This window comes from Pongo abelii, chromosome 21, assembly GCF_028885655.2.
Source record: "Pongo abelii isolate AG06213 chromosome 21, NHGRI_mPonAbe1-v2.0_pri, whole genome shotgun sequence".
In the NCBI taxonomy this organism is placed as follows: domain Eukaryota; kingdom Metazoa; phylum Chordata; class Mammalia; order Primates; family Hominidae; genus Pongo; species Pongo abelii.
This window is the reverse complement of record NC_072006.2, coordinates 54400139-54417830: the sequence shown is the minus strand read 5'-3', so window position 1 is coordinate 54417830 and position 17692 is coordinate 54400139. Positions and strand designations below refer to the sequence as shown.

Genomic DNA, 17692 nt, shown 5'->3' with positions numbered 1-17692 from the left:
CTGACTCCAGAGCCTGTGCTCTTAACCACTGTGCTGTGGTGTCTCCCTTTTGTTTACATTTTGAGTTTTCATCTGTTACCATTATAGAAGATACCAATCAAGTAGTAACTTGATGTAGGAGTCAAGAAATCGATTTCCATACTGTGACACACACTTCAGACAAGTAGTAAGGGCTTCTGCCTGAATGTAGCAAGACCTGTCCTGTGTCTGCTTGTGTTTAAGGATGATGACGACATTCATTCATTCTTTTGATTGTGTGCAGGACTCTGCACTAGCACTGTGGGAGCAGAAAGACATGTAGGGCATGGCCCCGGCTGGAACAGGGACAAGTGACATGTTCGTTAAGTGTTAGGACACTAATGCTCACTTCAGATGGTCATCAACACTCATGGTGAATGATTGGCTTTGCCATTTAATGTTGCTTCTTAAGTCATTTTGTGACCCTATAGTTTTGTGGAGTTTTAAAAATATATACATTCGATCTGTTTTTACTCATTTCTTTATTCTTTTTTTCCTATGAAAACCAGAATTTTCTGTCTGCTAAATACTGGGGAAAACCCAATCTAGAAATCCTGTTTCTCCATGGAGATAATTTTCTTTGCTGTCTCTGAAGGTCCATCATATACTGACATCTTCTTCACTGCATGTCTTCTCTTCCTAAGAATGATTTCGGTTTCTTGAGGATGAGAACTGTGCCTCCTTCCTTACTTCCCAGAATACCTAGAAATGACTCAGAATGGGGTACTAAATAGATTTGTTAATCAACTTACTGATTTACAGGTTCTAAAATACTGAGAATTGAACCAGTGTACAACATTGCGATACACTAAATACCACTGAATTGTACACTTTCAAAAAAACAATAACAATGAATCAGTAAGTTCTGCTGAAAATATTCTATCTGCCTAAAACAGCTTGGGCTACCCTGAATTTCAGTTTATCTCTTTCCGAAAGAGGCTTTGGAAGTTGTAATGCGTAGCTACGGTATGCCAGGAGTCCTCCATGTATTTGTTTTTAGTAACAGCTTTATTGGGATAGAATTCACCCTTTTAAATGTACAGTTCAGTGGTCTCATATTCAGAGCTGTGCATCCGTCACTAATTTCAGAACGTTTTCATCACCTCAAAAAGGAACCCCATACCCATCGGTAGGCACCCCCCATTCTCCCACATCCCCCATTTCCCATCTTTGACAATCATCAGTCTACTTTCTAGCTCAGTGAATTTGCCTTTTCTGAACATCTATTATAAATGGAATTCTACAGTATGTGGCCTTTTGTGACTGGCTTCCTTTACTCGGCATAATTTTTTCAAGATTCAAACATATTGTAACATCTATCAATACTTTTATTCTTCTTATGGCTGAATAATATTCCATTGTACAGATATGCCATATTTTGTTTTTCCATTTGTTGATGAACTTTTGAGTTGTTTCTACCTTTTGGCTATTATAAATAATGCTGCTAGGAACATTTATATACAGGTTTGTATGTGGACATATATTTTCTTTTTATTTTTTTAATCTACACCTGCTGGAATAGATGGACATAGTTTTTGTTTTTGGCTACCTAATTTTTCCTCCTTTGAAGATGGACATATATATAATTATATATTCTATAATGCATTATATAATATATAATGCATATGTTATATGTTATATATATTACATATACTGTATATATAACAAATATATATGATATGTAATATGTATAATATTACATATAATTATATATAAGATATATAATTATATATATTTTTATTTAAAGAAAAGCAAATCCTCTAAGCCTATATATATTATATATAACATACATAATATATAACATATATATAACATACATAATATGTAACATATATATATATATATATATATATTTTTTTTTTTTGAGTTGGAGTCTCGCTCTGTCTCCCAGGCTGGAGTGCAGTGGCGCAATCTCAGCTCACTGCAACCTCTGCCTCCCGGGTTCAAGCAATTCTCTGCCTCAGCCTCCCGAGTAGCTGGGATTACAGGTGCCCGCCACCACGCCCAGCTAATTTTGTATTTTTAGTAGAGACGGGGTTTCACCATCTTAGCCAGGCTGATCTTGAACTCCTGACCTCATGATCCACCCACCTCGGCCTCCCAAAGTGCTGGAATTATAGGTGTGAGCCATCGCGCCCAGCCGGAGATACATTTTTGAATTCCCCTGGGTGTATACCTAGGAGTGGAATTGCTGGATCATATGGTAACTGTGTTTAACATTTGGAGGAAATGCCAAACTGTTTCCCAAAGTGGCTGCACCATTTTACATTCCTACTAGCAATGCCTGAGAGTTCCCATTTCTCCACATTCTCACCAACACTTGTTATTGTCTTTTCACCCCTGTAGTTTTTATTATCCTGGTTCCCCAAGGTTAGAAACTAAGTCATAAAAGGAACTATCTGCGTGTAGATGCTTCCTGTGACCAGTCTTTTATGATTAGCACATGAGCTATTTGCTGTGTAACTCGAATATCCACATAATTATTAAAGCGTCTAAATAGAGCACTTGAGTAACTCATCTCCCTATTAGGTTTTTGTTATTGTTTTACTCAAAAGAACATTTTCCATCAAAATTTCAAAGGTTTGTACTATATGATCCAGGAATTCTTCTAGGAATTTACTTTCCAATTTCTCTTGAATGTATTGCCCAAAGGCAGTGTACAAAATTATTTCATGCAGCATTGTCAGTAGTAGCAAAATATTGGAAACAACATCATTGTCTTTGAGTATACCATATTATGTCCTGTTTAGCTGTTGAACAATGAGACAGATTTGTGTGTGCTGAAATGGAATGATCTCCATGATGTTGTGAAAAAGCAAATTATAAAACAGGAGACAGAGTATGCTGCCAGTTGGAGTGGGGGGCCTTGGGGGCAGAGGAAGAGCTCATGCATACACTGCTTCTGTGTGCTTAGAATACCCCTGGAGGAATGGGAAAGAAGCTGCTGACAGTGGTTGTCTTCTTCAGAAGGGAGCTGGCTGGCTAGGGCTGGAGTGGAAAGGAAACTTACTTTTTACCATATACCCTTCTGTACTCTTTGAATGTTTTAGTCATATGTGTGTGCTGTTTGAATAGTGCCCCCACCTTTTTTGTTTGTTTTTAAAGAAAAGCAAATCCTCCAAACCTAAAAACAAAGCTTCTGAGCCAACTACTCCTTGCACAATTCTGGCAAATGTCTAGCTGTCCACAGCATTAGACATGGAATATTTCTACTTCGACCACAGAAGTACTAACAATAGTCAAGTTATATAGAGCAGAGTTTCTCAGCCTCGGCATATAGGGCTGGTTCTTTTCTTTGTCATGGGGGTGCTAGGTATGTGCATTGTAGGCTGTTTAGCAGCATCCCTGGCCTCTACTCACTAGATGCCAGCAGTACCCCCTGTCTCCATTGCAACAACCATAAATGTGTCTAGGCAATGCTCGATCCTCCCTTCCCCTTCCCAGCAGAGGGGCAAAAATTGCCCTCATTGAGAAGCACTGTTGTGCCTCTGGGGTTCTCCAAAGTAGCGTTTTTTCTGTTTTTTTTTTTTGAGATGGAGTCTTGCTCTGTTGCCCAGGCTGGAGTGCAGTGGCATGATTTCAGCTCACTGCAGTCTCTGTCTCCCGGGTTCAAGCGATTCTCCTGCCTCAGCCTCCCTAGTAACTGGGATTATAGGCACACACCACCACACTCGGCTAATTTTTATATTTTTAGTAGAGACAGGTTTTTGCCATGTTGGCCAGGCTGGTCTCAGACTCCTGACCTCAGGTGATCTGCCCACCTTGGCCTCTCAAAGTGCTGGGATTACAGGCGTGAGCCACCACACCCGGCCAAGTGTTTTATGGGTGGATTAGAGCCTGGATGTGTGTTTATACCCTGAAGTACTTGGTCCCCATGCTTCAGAGGAACTGAACATAATTACAGGGGTGTAGGAAATAAAAGGAAAGTGATCCTTTCTCTGATTCATTATGCTCACCATCGAATGAAACTTAAGTTGGTGTATGGTGTGTTTCTACCCACTTTTGCTGTGGGTATGCAAATGTAAATATATATCTTTTTTAAGAAAAATGGGATCTTCCTATGCATAATGTTTTACAACTTAATTTTTTTTCACCTAATAGATGGTGGACATCTTTCTATATCAGTGCATATTGACTGATCTCTTTTTTAAAAGCTTTGAGGCCGGGCGTGGTAGCTCACACCTGTAATTCCAGCACTTTGGGAGGCCGAGGCGGGCAGATCACCTGAGGTCAGGAGTTCAAGACCAGCCTGGCCAATATGGTGAAACCCTGTCTCTACTAAAAAAGTACAAAAATTAGCTGGGCGCGGTGGCAGATGCCTGACTCAGGAGGCTGAGGCAGGAGAATCACTTGAACCCGGGAGGTAGAGGTTGCAGTAAACCAAGATCTCGCCACTGCTTGCGACAAGAGCGAGACTCCATCTCAAAAAAAAAAAGCCTTAAGTTATATGACTGATTAATGAATATGAATATATTCTTGTAAAAATTTTTAATGACAAAAGCCCAGGTGTGGTGATTCACGCCTGTAATCCCAGCGCTTTGGGAGGCCGAAGCAGGTGAATCACTTGAGTTCAGGAGTCGAGACCAGCCTGGCCAACATGTTGAAACCCCATCTCTACTAAAAATACAAAAATTAGCCAGGCGTAGTGATGCGCGCCTGTAGTCCCAGCTACTCAGGAGGCTGAGGAGGGAAAATCGCATGAACCCAGGAGGCAGAGGTTTCAGTGGGCCAAGATCATACCACTGGACTCCAACCTGGGTGACAGAGTGAGACTCTTGTCTCAAAAACAAATTTTTTTTTCAACAATACAGAGTATATAGAATAAGAAGTTAACTTAGTCCCACTTTAGCTCTGTGTCAGTCAGGAAAAGAGAAATCATACCAGGTAATTTTTTTCCCAGCTTTATTGAGGTGTAATTGATAAATAAAAACTGTATATATCCAAGGTATACAATGTGATGATTTGATGTACATATACATTGTGTAATGATTACCACAACCAAATTAATCAGCGCATCCATCACCACACGTAGCTACCTTGTGTGTCTGTGGAAAGGACACCTAAGATCTACTCTTTTACCAAATTTCAAGTAAACAATCCAGTATTATTAACTATAGTCACCATGCTTTACATTAGATTCCCAGAACTTACTCATAACTGAAAGTTTGTGCCCTTTGACCAGTATCTCCCCTTACACCCTGGTCCCTGTCAACCATTGTTCTGTTCTCTGCCTCTGTGAGTTCTACTTTTAGATTCCACGTATAAGTGAGATCATACACTTTTTGTCTTTCTGTGTCTGGCTGATTTCACTTAGCATAATGTCCTTCAGGCTCATCCATGTTGTCATGACTAGCAAGATTTCTTTTTTTTTTGAGACAGAGTCTCACACTGTCACCCAGGCTGGAGTGCAGTGGCACCATCTCGGCTCACTGCAAGCCCCGCCTCCCAGGTTCAAGCAGTTCTCCGATGGGCAGGATTTCTTATTTATGGCTGAATAATATTTCATTGTGTGATATATGCCATATTTTCTCTAGGACATTTAAGTTGTTTCCATATATTGGCTATTGTGAATAACTGTGCAATGAGCGTGGAAGTGCAGATGATCTCTTTGAGATACTGATTTAATTTCCTTTGGATCTATATCCAATACTAGGCAACAGAGATAATTTAATATAGGAAGTTGATCAAATAGATGTTGGACTAAAAAATCAAAGAAGGCACACTATGAGAACACAGAGATACTGCTGCAGAAACAGTAACCACCCTCTGGGTTTGGGAGGCCAGGAGAGGAAGCTTGGGCTGTCAGAACCTGGCACTTGGGGAAAAGGTGCCCCCCCTGCTGCTGCTGGCACCTGCGGGGCAGGGGCAAGGCTGGTTGGGGGAGTGCAAAAGACACTGAAGCCCAGAACCAGCTCTTGCTGCTGAGGTGAGGGGCTCATACTGGGGTGATACCTAAAGGAACAGCAAGCAAATGTGAAGGGGCAAATGCCTCCTCCTTTTTATTTTCTATTAGGATCGTGTGGTTAATTTGACCGTTCAGTCCTTAAGTCTGAGTGCCACCCAAATATTCTACAACCTAACTAGAGAAATGAAAACTTACTATTGCCTAGAGATGGGCCCCGTGCTCACTCAGAAGGATACCATGAGTGGTGGGAAGAGGGAGAGTCTCTGTACAAAGGATAATTGTGTCTTGTCGCTGTGCAGAGAGGTGCCCGCTGCTGCTGGCTAGGAAACTCCAAGCCCACTTCTCTCCACTCTGCTTTGGATGCTGGGGCTGGGACTCTGCACACTACACTTTTCCTTTGTCAGCTGGCTTCCTCTGAAGGTTCCACCAGTCAGGGACACAAGAGAGAGCCTGAAAGGCATGGGGAAGGGAAAAGGGATTTGCTGTATCCTGTTTGCCTGTTTGTTCTGTCCGTACCACCCTGGTAACAGCCCTTCATCCTGGCATCAGCAGTGGGTTTCAGCCTCCAGCTTTTTGGGGACATTCACAAAACCAGCCTCATCACATCCCACCAAGCCCCCTCCTTGGAGGTTCTAGCAGCAGCCAGGCAGCACCCCTTCCTCAGAGTTCTGAGTTCAACTCTGCAGACCTCTTCCTTAGCCTCCAACCCTGGTAAACTCAACCCTGGTAAACTCCAGCTTATTCCCCCCTCCCTTAAGAGTTTCCATCCTGCTTCATTTCGTTATTACATCTGTGTTAGCTTAGATTCCCTTTGAACATTTTCAGTCCACTGACGCCTGTTTAACCAATGTCTTATATTAAATTCTGTTATAAAACCTAGTGTGGAGTCTTTTTTCCTGACTTATCCCTAACTGCCATATCCCCACTCTTCTCCCCAACAGTTACTGTGATCTGCATTCTAACAGCATGTACCCACATTGTACATTAAACGTAATTTGTATATAACTACATAAGATTCGAACTGAATAGCAGGTGACTGGTTGACCTAATGTTTCCTTTTTGTATGTTTAGATTTTGTAATTTTCCTTGCATATTTTTGTAATTAATACCATTTTCCTTTTCTCATATCTCATACTTTTTTTTTTTTTTTTTTTGAGATAGGGTCTCATTCTGTCACCCAGGCTGAAGTGCAGTGACACAATCACAGCTCACTGCAGCCTTGACCTCCTGGGCTCAAGTAATCCTCCTGCCTCAGCCTCCCAAGTAGCCAAGCCACCACGCCTGGCTAATTTTTTTTTACTTTTTGTAGAGACAGGGTCTCGCTTTGTTGCCCAGGCTGGTCTTGAACTCCTGGGCTCACACAGTCCTCCTGTCTTGGCCTCCCAAAGTGCTGAAATTACAGGCGTAGGCCACCGTGCCTAGCCTAGCTCATACATTTTTAAAACAAATTTTATTTTCTAATACTTACAGGCTTATAGAAAAGTTGCAAAGGTAGTACTTCCTGTACTACCTTTTCTCTGTTGCTAGCATCTTATGTTAGTATGGTACATTTGTCACAACCAATAAACCAATGTTGATACATTATTATTAGCTAAAGTCCATACTTTATTTAGGTGTTCTTTGTTTTTACTTATATCTGTTTTTTGTTCCAGAATCCCATCCAAGATACCACATTACACTTAGTCATCATATCTCTGGCTCCTCGTGGCAATGACATTTCTCAGGTTTTTCTTGTTTTTGATGCCCTTGGCTGTTTTGAGGAGTACTGGTCAGGTATTTTGTAGACTGTCTCTCTATTGGAATTTGTCTTTTTTTGTTTTAATGATTAGACTGGGGTTATCTCATATATATGCATTTGGCCCAGGAAAAATTAATAATCTCCAGGCTCTGGGCCTGTAGTGCCTAATGGACGAAGTAGCCTGTGTGCACACAAATATACCCAGAATTGGAAGAAAGTGTATGTCTGCTTTTATAGGCTATACATATCCTACAGTGTATCGTCCATACCCGGTGCCATGTTTTGCCAGTCATTCGTGTGTGTGTGTGCCCAAGGAGTGTCCCTCGGCCTTTGAGAAGGCTACGAAGTCTCCGGGTTATATGAATATGCCATGTTCATATAGTCCCTTGCAAGTAGACATGTAGATTGTAGTTATTTTTGCTATTGCAGACAGTCCTTCACATTTTGTGCACAAGTATGCGTCTCTCTGAAGGAAATTGCTAGGAAGGGGCCTGCTGGTCTGAACATGCCCATTTCACCTGTTGATGAGCACTGCCAAACGGCTCCACAAAGCATGAGGCATATCAACAAAGTGGAAAGTGTTTGTTTCATGATCAAATAATGAATCTTAAGAGCAGTATTTCTCACAGACACAATGTTCCAGCAATTCTCCTTCAGGCACATTTCCTTTGCTGAAACCTTTTTAGCAGGTCCCTGGAGCACTCATGAACAAAATAAAAGAAAAAAAAACCAGAAACCCTGTAACCCTGTTTTCTATTAAAGTCTAGCTTGGGGCTTTTTTTTTTTTTTTTTTTTTTTTTTTTTGGGACAAAGTGTTGTTCTGTCACCCAAGCTGGAGTGCAGTGGTGCAGTCTCGGCTCACTGCAACTTCCACCTCCCAGGTTTAAGCAGTTCACCTGTCTCAGCCCCCCGGTTAGCTGGGACTACAGGCACCTGCCAATATGCCTGGCTAATTTTTGTATTTTTAGTAGAGACAGGGTTTCATCATGTTGGCCAGATGGGTCGCGAACTCCTGACCTCAGGTTATCCACCCGCCTCGGCACCCCCAAATGCCAAGATTACAGGCGTCAGCCACCGCACCCAGCCTTAGCTTGGGGTTTTTTGTCTTTTTTTTTTGAGATGGAGTCTCGCACTGTCGCCCAGGCTGGAGTGCAGTGGCGCAATCTAAGCTCACTGCAAGCTCCACCTCCCGGGTTCTTGCCATTCTCCTGCCTCAGCCTCCCAAGTAGCTGGGACTATAGGCGCCCACCACCACACCTGGCTAATGTTTTGTATTTTTAGTAGAGACAGGGTTTCACCATGTTAGCCAGGATGGTCTCGATCTACTGACCTCGTGATCCGCCTGTCTCGGCCTCCCAAAGTGCTGGGATTACAGGCGTGAGCCACCTCACCCGGCCTTAGGTTGGGGCTTTTAAATGACCCTTCAGGTGTGTGTCTGTGATGACTTGAGGCTTTTTTTTACTGTGTTCCAGTGAAATTACCAGATGAATATCAGTGGTGAGAAATTTGATTCCTTAAAATGTAAGGAATTTCATCCTGGAATTGTGTGACAAAACCAGGGAGTATGATTTTTGCTCCATTCAGGATCTATTCAGTCGACACTGAGTGTGTAGCTGTTGATGGAGACCGTGATAGGTTCTGAGGATGGATCTCTTATATTTTCCATAAATCTGTATGTGAGTCATGCCTTTGTTTGCTTCCTACTTGTTCTGTTTACTGGGTTGTTTTTTTTTCCTTTGAGGAAACACCTTAATTGCAATGAGGTGTTTATTTTATAATATAAAAGTGTGAAGAGAAACATTCATTCAACAAACATTTGAATACCAATTCAGTTGAGGGCCCCTGTCAAGGCCCCCACCCTCCTTTTTCTGTGTTTAGTGAGGGTGTCTGATACATAACTGAGCCTCAGTTGGGAGGGGCTGAGGGGTTCGGGAGGACTCCAAGGGGAAGCAGCTGGGGTGAGAGCCCCAGGATGGAGAGAACTTGGCAAGGTTGAAGAGGAATGGTGGGCAGAGGAGGGAGAAGTGTAAAAGAAGAGGCAGTTAGGGCTGCCCGGGTCAGTCTGGGAACTTTGGCTTCCTCTTCAGGTCACTAGGAGCCATCAGAGGGTTAAGCCAGCAGAGACAGCTTCCTGTTTTTAAGACGTCGGTCTGGCTGCTGCTGTGCCGGGAGCAAGAGAGAAAGAGACTTGGGGGAGTTCAGAAGAGGTGACGGTGGTGGAGGAAAGTGGATGGATACGGGGTCACTTTCAGAGGTAGAACAGTGGGACCTTCTGACCGCTGGCAGGTAGAGGGTAAGGGAGAGGGGAATTGGGTTGCCTGCTAGTTTTTGCTTTAGCTAACTGGGTAGATGCTGATGTCACTCACTGAGGAAGAAGAGGGCAGGTTGAGGGTAGGTAAAAATTCACAGTTTTGGTTTGGTTATAGTTTGGGATCCCTGTGGACAAGAAAAGTTTCCATGGGTATATTATGAATGCCTTCTGAATCAAGGGTTTAAATCACATCCTCTGATTTATTCTCCCCAAAGACCACTAGATGCCGCTGTTTACACGGGAGCAATTATGCAGTACAAGACTCCTTTACTGAGGAGAGGGCACTGATGCCGGAGAGGGCACTGATGCCGGAGAAGGCACTGATGCCTGAGAGGGGAGCCCCTGCCTTTGAGGGGGTTACTCTTAACTGGGAGACATCACCCTTCAGTGTGGTCTTCAGACACATGTGATAGCAGTGTGACTTCATATGGGACGGAAAGCTAGGGACTAGGTAGTGTTTGAGCTGAGTCTTCAGGGTTGCAAGGCATTTCAGGTGGGGGCAGGACGCTCCAAGCAGAAGGAACAGCCGGGCAACAGAGCACGTCTCGCTGCTCATGGGGTAGACGGTACGGTGAAGAGGTTATTGGCATAGGGGGTTGGACTTTGCAGTGTTTCTCAACAAAAGTGCAGTTAGCCTTTTAAGAAGGACTGTTTTTGGCTGGGTGCGGTGGCTCACGCCTTTAATCCCAGCACTTTGGGAGGCTGAGGAGGGCAGATCAGCTGAGGTCAGGAGTTTGAGACCAGCCTGACCAACATGGAGAAACCCCGTCTCTACTAAAAATACAAAATTATCCGGCCATGGTGGCACATGCCTGTAATCCCAGCTACTCAGGAGACAGGAGAATCACTTGAACCCAGGAGGCGGAGGTTGCGGTGAGCCGAGATCGCACCATTGCACTCTAGCCTGGGCAACAAGAGCAAAACTCCGTCTCAAAAAAAAAAAAAAAAAAAAAAAGATGGTTTTTCCCTGTGCCACCTCACCCATTGAATGCCAGTAAATCTCTCAGGTCAGACCAAAAAAAAAAAAAAAGACTGCAGGGAGGGATGAAACACCCCAGTTGAAATCCCTTACCCAGTACCTAACCCCAGAGTGATGGAGAAGGGGGAAGCAGCTCTGAGTCTGCACCCGTCCCTCATCTTGTCTTAATTTTGAGGTTCTCTAAAGCAGTGGCCTGTTCTGTGCTTTAATACCACATAGTGGTATTTAACTGATGGGCTGATGATCCTGGTGAGTGGACATTTAACTTGGCTTCCTAGAGTAGAGAATGCCTCTTACCATTCCCCAGAGAAGGACTGCAAAGTAGAGAAATTAACATAAAAACAGGTCCCTCTGATTAGACTTAATACTAACTTAAAACTTCACTGGTACTAGCTTAAATGCTCCATCTTCTTTGTATTCCCCCAAGGCCCGGAAGTCATATAAACTAGTGTAGGAACTAGTATAGAACTGCTGACCTACCACAGAACAAGTAGACTCCATGCTGGAAGCAGATATACGAGTTCTACAGTCAGGGATAAATGGGGTTTCACAAGCTCTACCTTTTTGAATGCTTCGTTTGTAATTGCGTGACATCTCTGTACCCTTTTTTTCCAGACAATTTATGAAAACCGAATATACAGCCTTAAAATAGAATGTGGACCTAAATACCCAGAAGCACCCCCCTTTGTAAGATTTGTAACAAAAATTAATATGAATGGAGTAAATAGTTCTAATGGAGTGGTAAGTTGTTTTTTCTGCCCCACTTGTTCCTTGGAGTTGACAATTGCTTTGTACTTAACATCAGGAGCTTTTAGACCGGGCCCAATTCCTATGTTCTTTGGTTATTTGTTGATAAACTGTATCACTGTGCATAGGAGCACAGATTTGGGATGGGGCCTGTTTCCCAATTATATCTGGCAATCACTCATACAGCACTTACCCTGGGCTAGTTCTATGCTGGTCACTTTGAGATATGAGCTCTTTCCTCATGCCACCCCGATGAGGTAGAGATGAGGAAACTGAGGCACAGACGTGGAAGATCTTCCCCAGGGCTACACCTTTACCCCCTGGGCCTTATTTGTGAACCACTGGCATGTAATTTTTTTTTCCTTTAATGGCCTTGCTTTTTTATTTTTACTACCATAAATGAAAAACCTGTCTCGGTTGTCATAACTGGGCGATAATGGCAACAGTAAATATTACAAAAACAGAGCAATGTTAATAAATCTTGACTCCATATGTCATTTGCCAAAAGCCTTGAGCCTTTGAGGCCTGCTCTCCTATTCAAAGAGGAGATCAGCAAGTGTTGAAGGGATGCTACACATGTTAACGTCACGCCAAGCCTTCGTCTTTGAGATACTCAGAAGACTGGAAAATTGAAAAGAGATGAGCTTCATTACAGTGTGTTTAGTGTTTAATCCTGAATCTGAGTTCCACCTAAAGTCCTGAGCCCAGAGCTCAACTTATGCTTTGGGGAATTTATTCTGGGAAATGCTGCCCTAACCTGAGAGGTGCTGGCTCTGTGGCAGGCCCTTGTCACTAGAGCGGGGGTCCTGGCCACCCTTTGCTTTGGCTGTCTGTACTGCCCTACATGCACATCTGTCCCCCTGACCTGGGCGCAGTGAAGAGGACAGGCCCTGAGCCCGGCAGCAGCCAGCCCAGCAGCGGCCATTATTGGAGAGCCAAGTAGGGCTGGGTTGAGTCTCACCCAAGTGTCAGTACCACCATTTCCTTATCCCAGATAGTAATCGTTCAGGGCACAAAAGGGAAAGGCAGGCTGACTGGAGGGAGGGACTCTAGCAGGTAGGTATTCCGCATGTAAGGTATTAGGATTAGCAGCAGGTTCAGCTTGAAAAGTACATCTTACTCCAGTTTGCACCTTAGCTTAACCCCAGCATATAGCTGTTTTGTTTGAGAGTCTGAGAGTAATTTGCTTTTGTTTGCCTTGTTGTAGGTGGACCCAAGAGCCATATCAGTGCTAGCAAAATGGCAGAATTCATATAGCATCAAAGTTGTCCTGCAAGAGCTTCGGCGCCTAATGATGTCTAAAGAAAATATGAAACTCCCTCAGCCGCCCGAAGGACAGTGTTACAGCAATTAATCAAAAAGAAAAACCACAGGCCCTTCCCCTTCCCCCCCATTCGATTTAATCAGTCTTCATTTTCCACAGTAGTAAATTTTCTAGATACGTCTTGTAGACCTCAAAGTACTGGAAAGGAAGCTCCCATTCAAAGGAAATTTATCTTAAGATACTGTAAATGATACTAATTTTTTGTCCATTTGAAATATATAAGTTGTGCTATAACAAATCATCCTGTAAAGTGTAACCACTGTCCACATAGTTGAACTTCTGGGATCAAGAAAGTCTATTTAAATTGATTCCCATCATAACTGGTGGGGCACATCTAACTCAACTGTGAAAAGACACATCACACAATCACCTTGCTGCTGATTACACGGCCTGGGGTCTCTGCCTTCTCCCCTTACCCTCCCGCCTCCCACCGTCCCTGCAACAACAGCCCTCTAGCCTGGGGGGCTTGTTAGAGTAGATGTGAAGGTTTCAGGTCGCAGCCTGTGGGACTACTGCTAGGTGTGTGGGGTGTTTCGCCTGTACCCCTGGTTTCTTTAAGTCTTAAGTGATGCCTCTTCCAAGCCATCATCCTGTCCCCACGCTCCTCCACTCCCGCCCTTGGCCGAAGCATAGATTGTAACCCCTCCGCTCCCCTCAGAGATTGGCCTTTGGTGAGGAATTCAGGGCTTTCCCCATATCTTCTCTCCCCCACCTTTATCGAGGGGTGCTGCTTTTTCTCCCTCCTCCTCAAGTTCCTTTTTGCACCGTTACCACCCAACACCTTCCATGACACTTCCTTGCTTTGGCCAGAAGCCATCAGGTAAGGTTGGAAAGAGTCTCTGACCTCCCTTGTTTAGTTTTGGAACCGTATTCACTCACTCTCCACCAGCCTGGGAAATGAATATTGGGTCCTCAGCCCTGCCACCCTCTGCTGTCATCAGCTGATGCATTGTTTTTAGCTCAGGTTTTGATAAGGTGAAAAGAATAGTCACCAGGGTTACTCAGACCTGCCAGCTCTCGGAGTCCTTGGTGGTTGAACTTGGAGAAAGACCACATGAAGATACTTGTAAGCACACATGATCCCTCTGAATTGTTTTACTTTCCTGTAATTGCTTTTGCTTTTAAAAATTGAAGAAGTTTTAAACAGGGCTTTCATTTGGTCATCCTTGCAATCCACTGGGGTCTAGTTTGGAATCTGACAACTGGAACAAAAAGAACCTTGCATCCGGTGCATGCCTTGGTTTTGGTGCTGCTGCTGCTTCCCAAGATCCTCAGCAAGGATTAAGAAAGAACCCGGTGTGCACAGCAGATCCCCAAAATTGGTGGGCTTGACCTCCTGGCAGATTGCTGCGTCTTTCCACTTGCTGTTCAGGACCACTAAATGCTGAAATGTGGATGCATACCGAAATAAAAGCAATTCATTGTGTACTAAAGGTTTTTTTTTTTTTAATTTAGTATTTGTGTGAAACCACCTTTTGAAGCAGCAACTATCAAGTCTGAAAAGCAATTGATGTTTCCATTAATCTTTTTCTGGGGGGAAAACCTTAGTTCTAAGGATTTAACATCCTGTAAGTGAAGTTTAACATAACAGTATTCCATAAGCAGCCTTTTTATTGTCAGACCATTGCCTGATTTTAATATAATAAAAAAAGTGTGCGTTAATATTTCACAGGCTGTACTTCTCTTCCTCTTGGCATATTAGGGACAGAATTTAATGTTTTAGATGCTTTGGGATTCAAATTGACATCCTAAAGCAGGGGTCGGCAAACTTTCTAAAAGGGCCTAAATTAGTAAATATATAGGCTTTGCAGGCCAAGAGGCAAAATCTAAGGACATTGTGTAAGTACTTATATTCTGAGAGAAAACACATTTCCCAAATTTTTAATTGGTGAAATTCAAAGTGGAATTCAGTTTATTTATAATGTTACTGGCCCACTAATGTGAGGACTGGAGTTCTTTTAGGAGATAACATGTTGTTTAATTGGGATTCATTAGTGTTTCCTATCATCAAGCCTCTTGCAAATGTTCATCTGTAAAAATAATTCTTCATGCTAAAAGCCATACAGAATCAGTCAGTGGGCTAGATTTGGGCCATGGATCATAGTTTGCCAACCCCTGTCCTAAAGATGGTAGGTTTTTGTTTTTTTGTTTTTTGTTTTTTGTTTTTGAGACAGAGTTTTGCTCTTGTTGCCCAGGCTGGAGTGCAATGGCGCGATCTCAGCTCACTGCAACCTCCACCTCCCAGATTCAAGCGATTCTCCTGCTTTAGCCTCCCAAATAGCTGGGATTACAGGCACCCGCCACCACACCCAGCTAGTTTTTTGTAGTTTTGGTAGAGATGGGGTTTCACCATGGTGCCCAGGCTGGTCTTGAACTCCTGACCTCAGGTGATCCGCCCACCTTGGCTTCCCAAAGTGCTGGAATTACAGGCGTGAGCCACTGTGCCCAGCCCAAGATGGTAGTTTAAAAAAGGGTTCTTCCTTTGGTTTATGTAGCCTCACAGGTCTTGAGCTATTAAGCCTCCACTAGAAGCCATTTATTGGCTGGACTTAGTAGTCTATTCAGAGAAAAAAAAAAATCATAGGATTGTCACATGTATTTCTGATGTTTAAAAAACAATTTTTTTTATCTGATGATTAACGATTTGTCTACCATCTACTGCATATGCAGTGGGAACGTGTCTGGTTTTTACCCAGAGCTTGAACTTCCTGCTGTAGTCCCAACTACACACAGGTACGACCTTGGTGCCCTGTGGCAGGAGCAGGCTATTCCCTCTGGCTGTTGGGGCCAGCTCAGCTGTGAGAAGAGCTGGCTGTAACGAAAGGGCCAGGTTCTTCCCAACAGGCCACCCTCCAGAAAGCCCTGCCCAGATTTCTTTGGATGGTCTTTGGAGTCCTCTGCAGGGACTGGTGCCCTTCAGTTCTGAAAGTATATACATTGGGCCAGGGAAAGCTGTGGGTTCTTCATCCTCAGTCAGCCCTCCCAAGGGAGGAGAGGAGAGGTTCCAAAATTATTTCAGGCCAGATATGGTGGCCCACACCTGTAATTCTAACACTGGGAGGCCAAGGCGGGAGGATCACTTGAGTCCAGGAGTTTGAGACCAGCCTGAGCAACATAGCGAGACCCCTGTCACTATAAAAAGTTAAAAAATTAGCCAGTGTAGGTGGGCGCAGTGGCTTATGCCTGTAATCACAGCACATTGGGAGGCCGAGACGGGCAGATCACGAGGTCAGGAGATGGAGACCATCTTGGCTAACACCATGAAACCCTGTGTCTACTAACAATATGAAAGATTAGCCGGGCGTGGTGGTGGGTGCTGAGGCAGGAGAATGGTGTGAACCCGGGAGGTGGAGCTTGCAGTGAGCCGAGATTGCACCACTGCACTCTAGCCTGGGTGACAGAGCGAGACTCTCTCAAAAAAAAAAAAAAAAAAAAAAAAATCAGCCGAGGTAGTAGTGCACGCCTGTAGTCCCTGCTAGTCGGGAGGCTGAGGTGGGAGGATCACTTGAATCTGAGAGGTCGAGGCTGCAGTGAGCCATGATGGTGCCACTGCATCCAGCCTGGGCGACAGAGGAAAACCCTGTCTCTAAAAAATAAAATGGCCGGGCACGGTGGCTCACGCCTGTAATCCCAGCACTTTGGGAGGCTGAGGCGGGCGGATCACGAGGTCAGGAGATCGAGACCATCCTGGCTAACACGGTGAAACCCCATCTCTACTAAAAATACAAAAAATTAGCCAGGCGTGGTGGTAGGCACCTGTAGTCCCAGCTACTTGGGAGGCTGAGGCAAGAGAATGGCGTGAACCCAGGAGGTGGAGCTTGCAGTGAGCCAAGATCGTGTCACTGCACTCCAGCCTGGGCGACAGAGTGAGACTCCGTCTCAAATAAAAAATAAAAAATAAATAAAATGCTGCTGGAAAACCCCAGAACAAATTCGTGGTTAAATCTAAAGGTGGCCTCTTCTGTGGTGAGTGACCCCCAAGAGGAAAACAAATCCTGTCTCAAATCCTAGAGTGTGCACTTTACCTGGCTTCCCTGGGTCACACCTCCGGTCCCCAGCCCCTACCAGGTTTATGTACCAGAGGGGATGCGGGCTGGGTGGACCTGGGCTTAAGGCCTGTGAAACAACACTCAAAACCCTCTGAGACAGCTGTTTGGATCTGTGATCTTGTGGGCACTGTGTCCCATGTTTGTGTAATTTGCTCTTCCTTGGTGGTGGGTTTACAGGTGGTCTAAAGTTTATGGACAGAGTTTAGGCCTAGGGCACACAGGAAGTGCTTGTCTAAGGTTCAGATGTTGCCACGTTTTTGTTTTTGTTTTTTTCTGAGACGGAATCTTTCTCTGTCGCCCGAGTTGGAGTGCAGTGGAGTGGTCTTGACTCACTGCAACCTCCACCTCTTGGGTTCAAGCAATTCTGCCTCAGCTTTCCGGGTAGCTGGGACTACAGATGTGCGCCACCACGCCAAACTAATTTGTATTTTTAGTAGAGACAGGGTTTCACCATGTTGGCCAGGCTGGTCTTGAACTCCTGACCTCAGATGATCTGCCCACCTCAGCCTCCCAAAGTGCCGTGAGCCACCGCGCCCGGCCAGATGTTGCCACTTTTGCCAGGTGGTTTCCCTGGGTCACACCTCTGGTCTCCAGCCCCTGCCAGGTTTGTGTACCAGAGGG

The 17692-nt window shown here is 44.3% G+C and overlaps 1 protein-coding gene across 5 annotated transcripts in view; it reads left to right on the top strand.

Annotated features, from left to right (window-relative positions):
- The window catches only part of UBE2V1 (ubiquitin conjugating enzyme E2 V1), a 34378-nt gene extending 19687 nt beyond the window's left edge, over positions 1–14691 (top strand). For 3 of the 5 annotated variants that reach the window (XM_024238566.3, XM_054541541.2, XM_009233707.3), the window contains exons 3-4: positions 11567–11692; positions 12906–14691. In XM_024238566.3, coding sequence (XP_024094334.2) covers positions 11567–11692; positions 12906–13052 — 273 coding nt within the window. In that variant the 3' untranslated portion in view covers positions 13053–14691. 5 annotated transcript variants of the gene reach the window in all.
- Positions 14692–17692: the final 3001 nt, after the last annotated feature.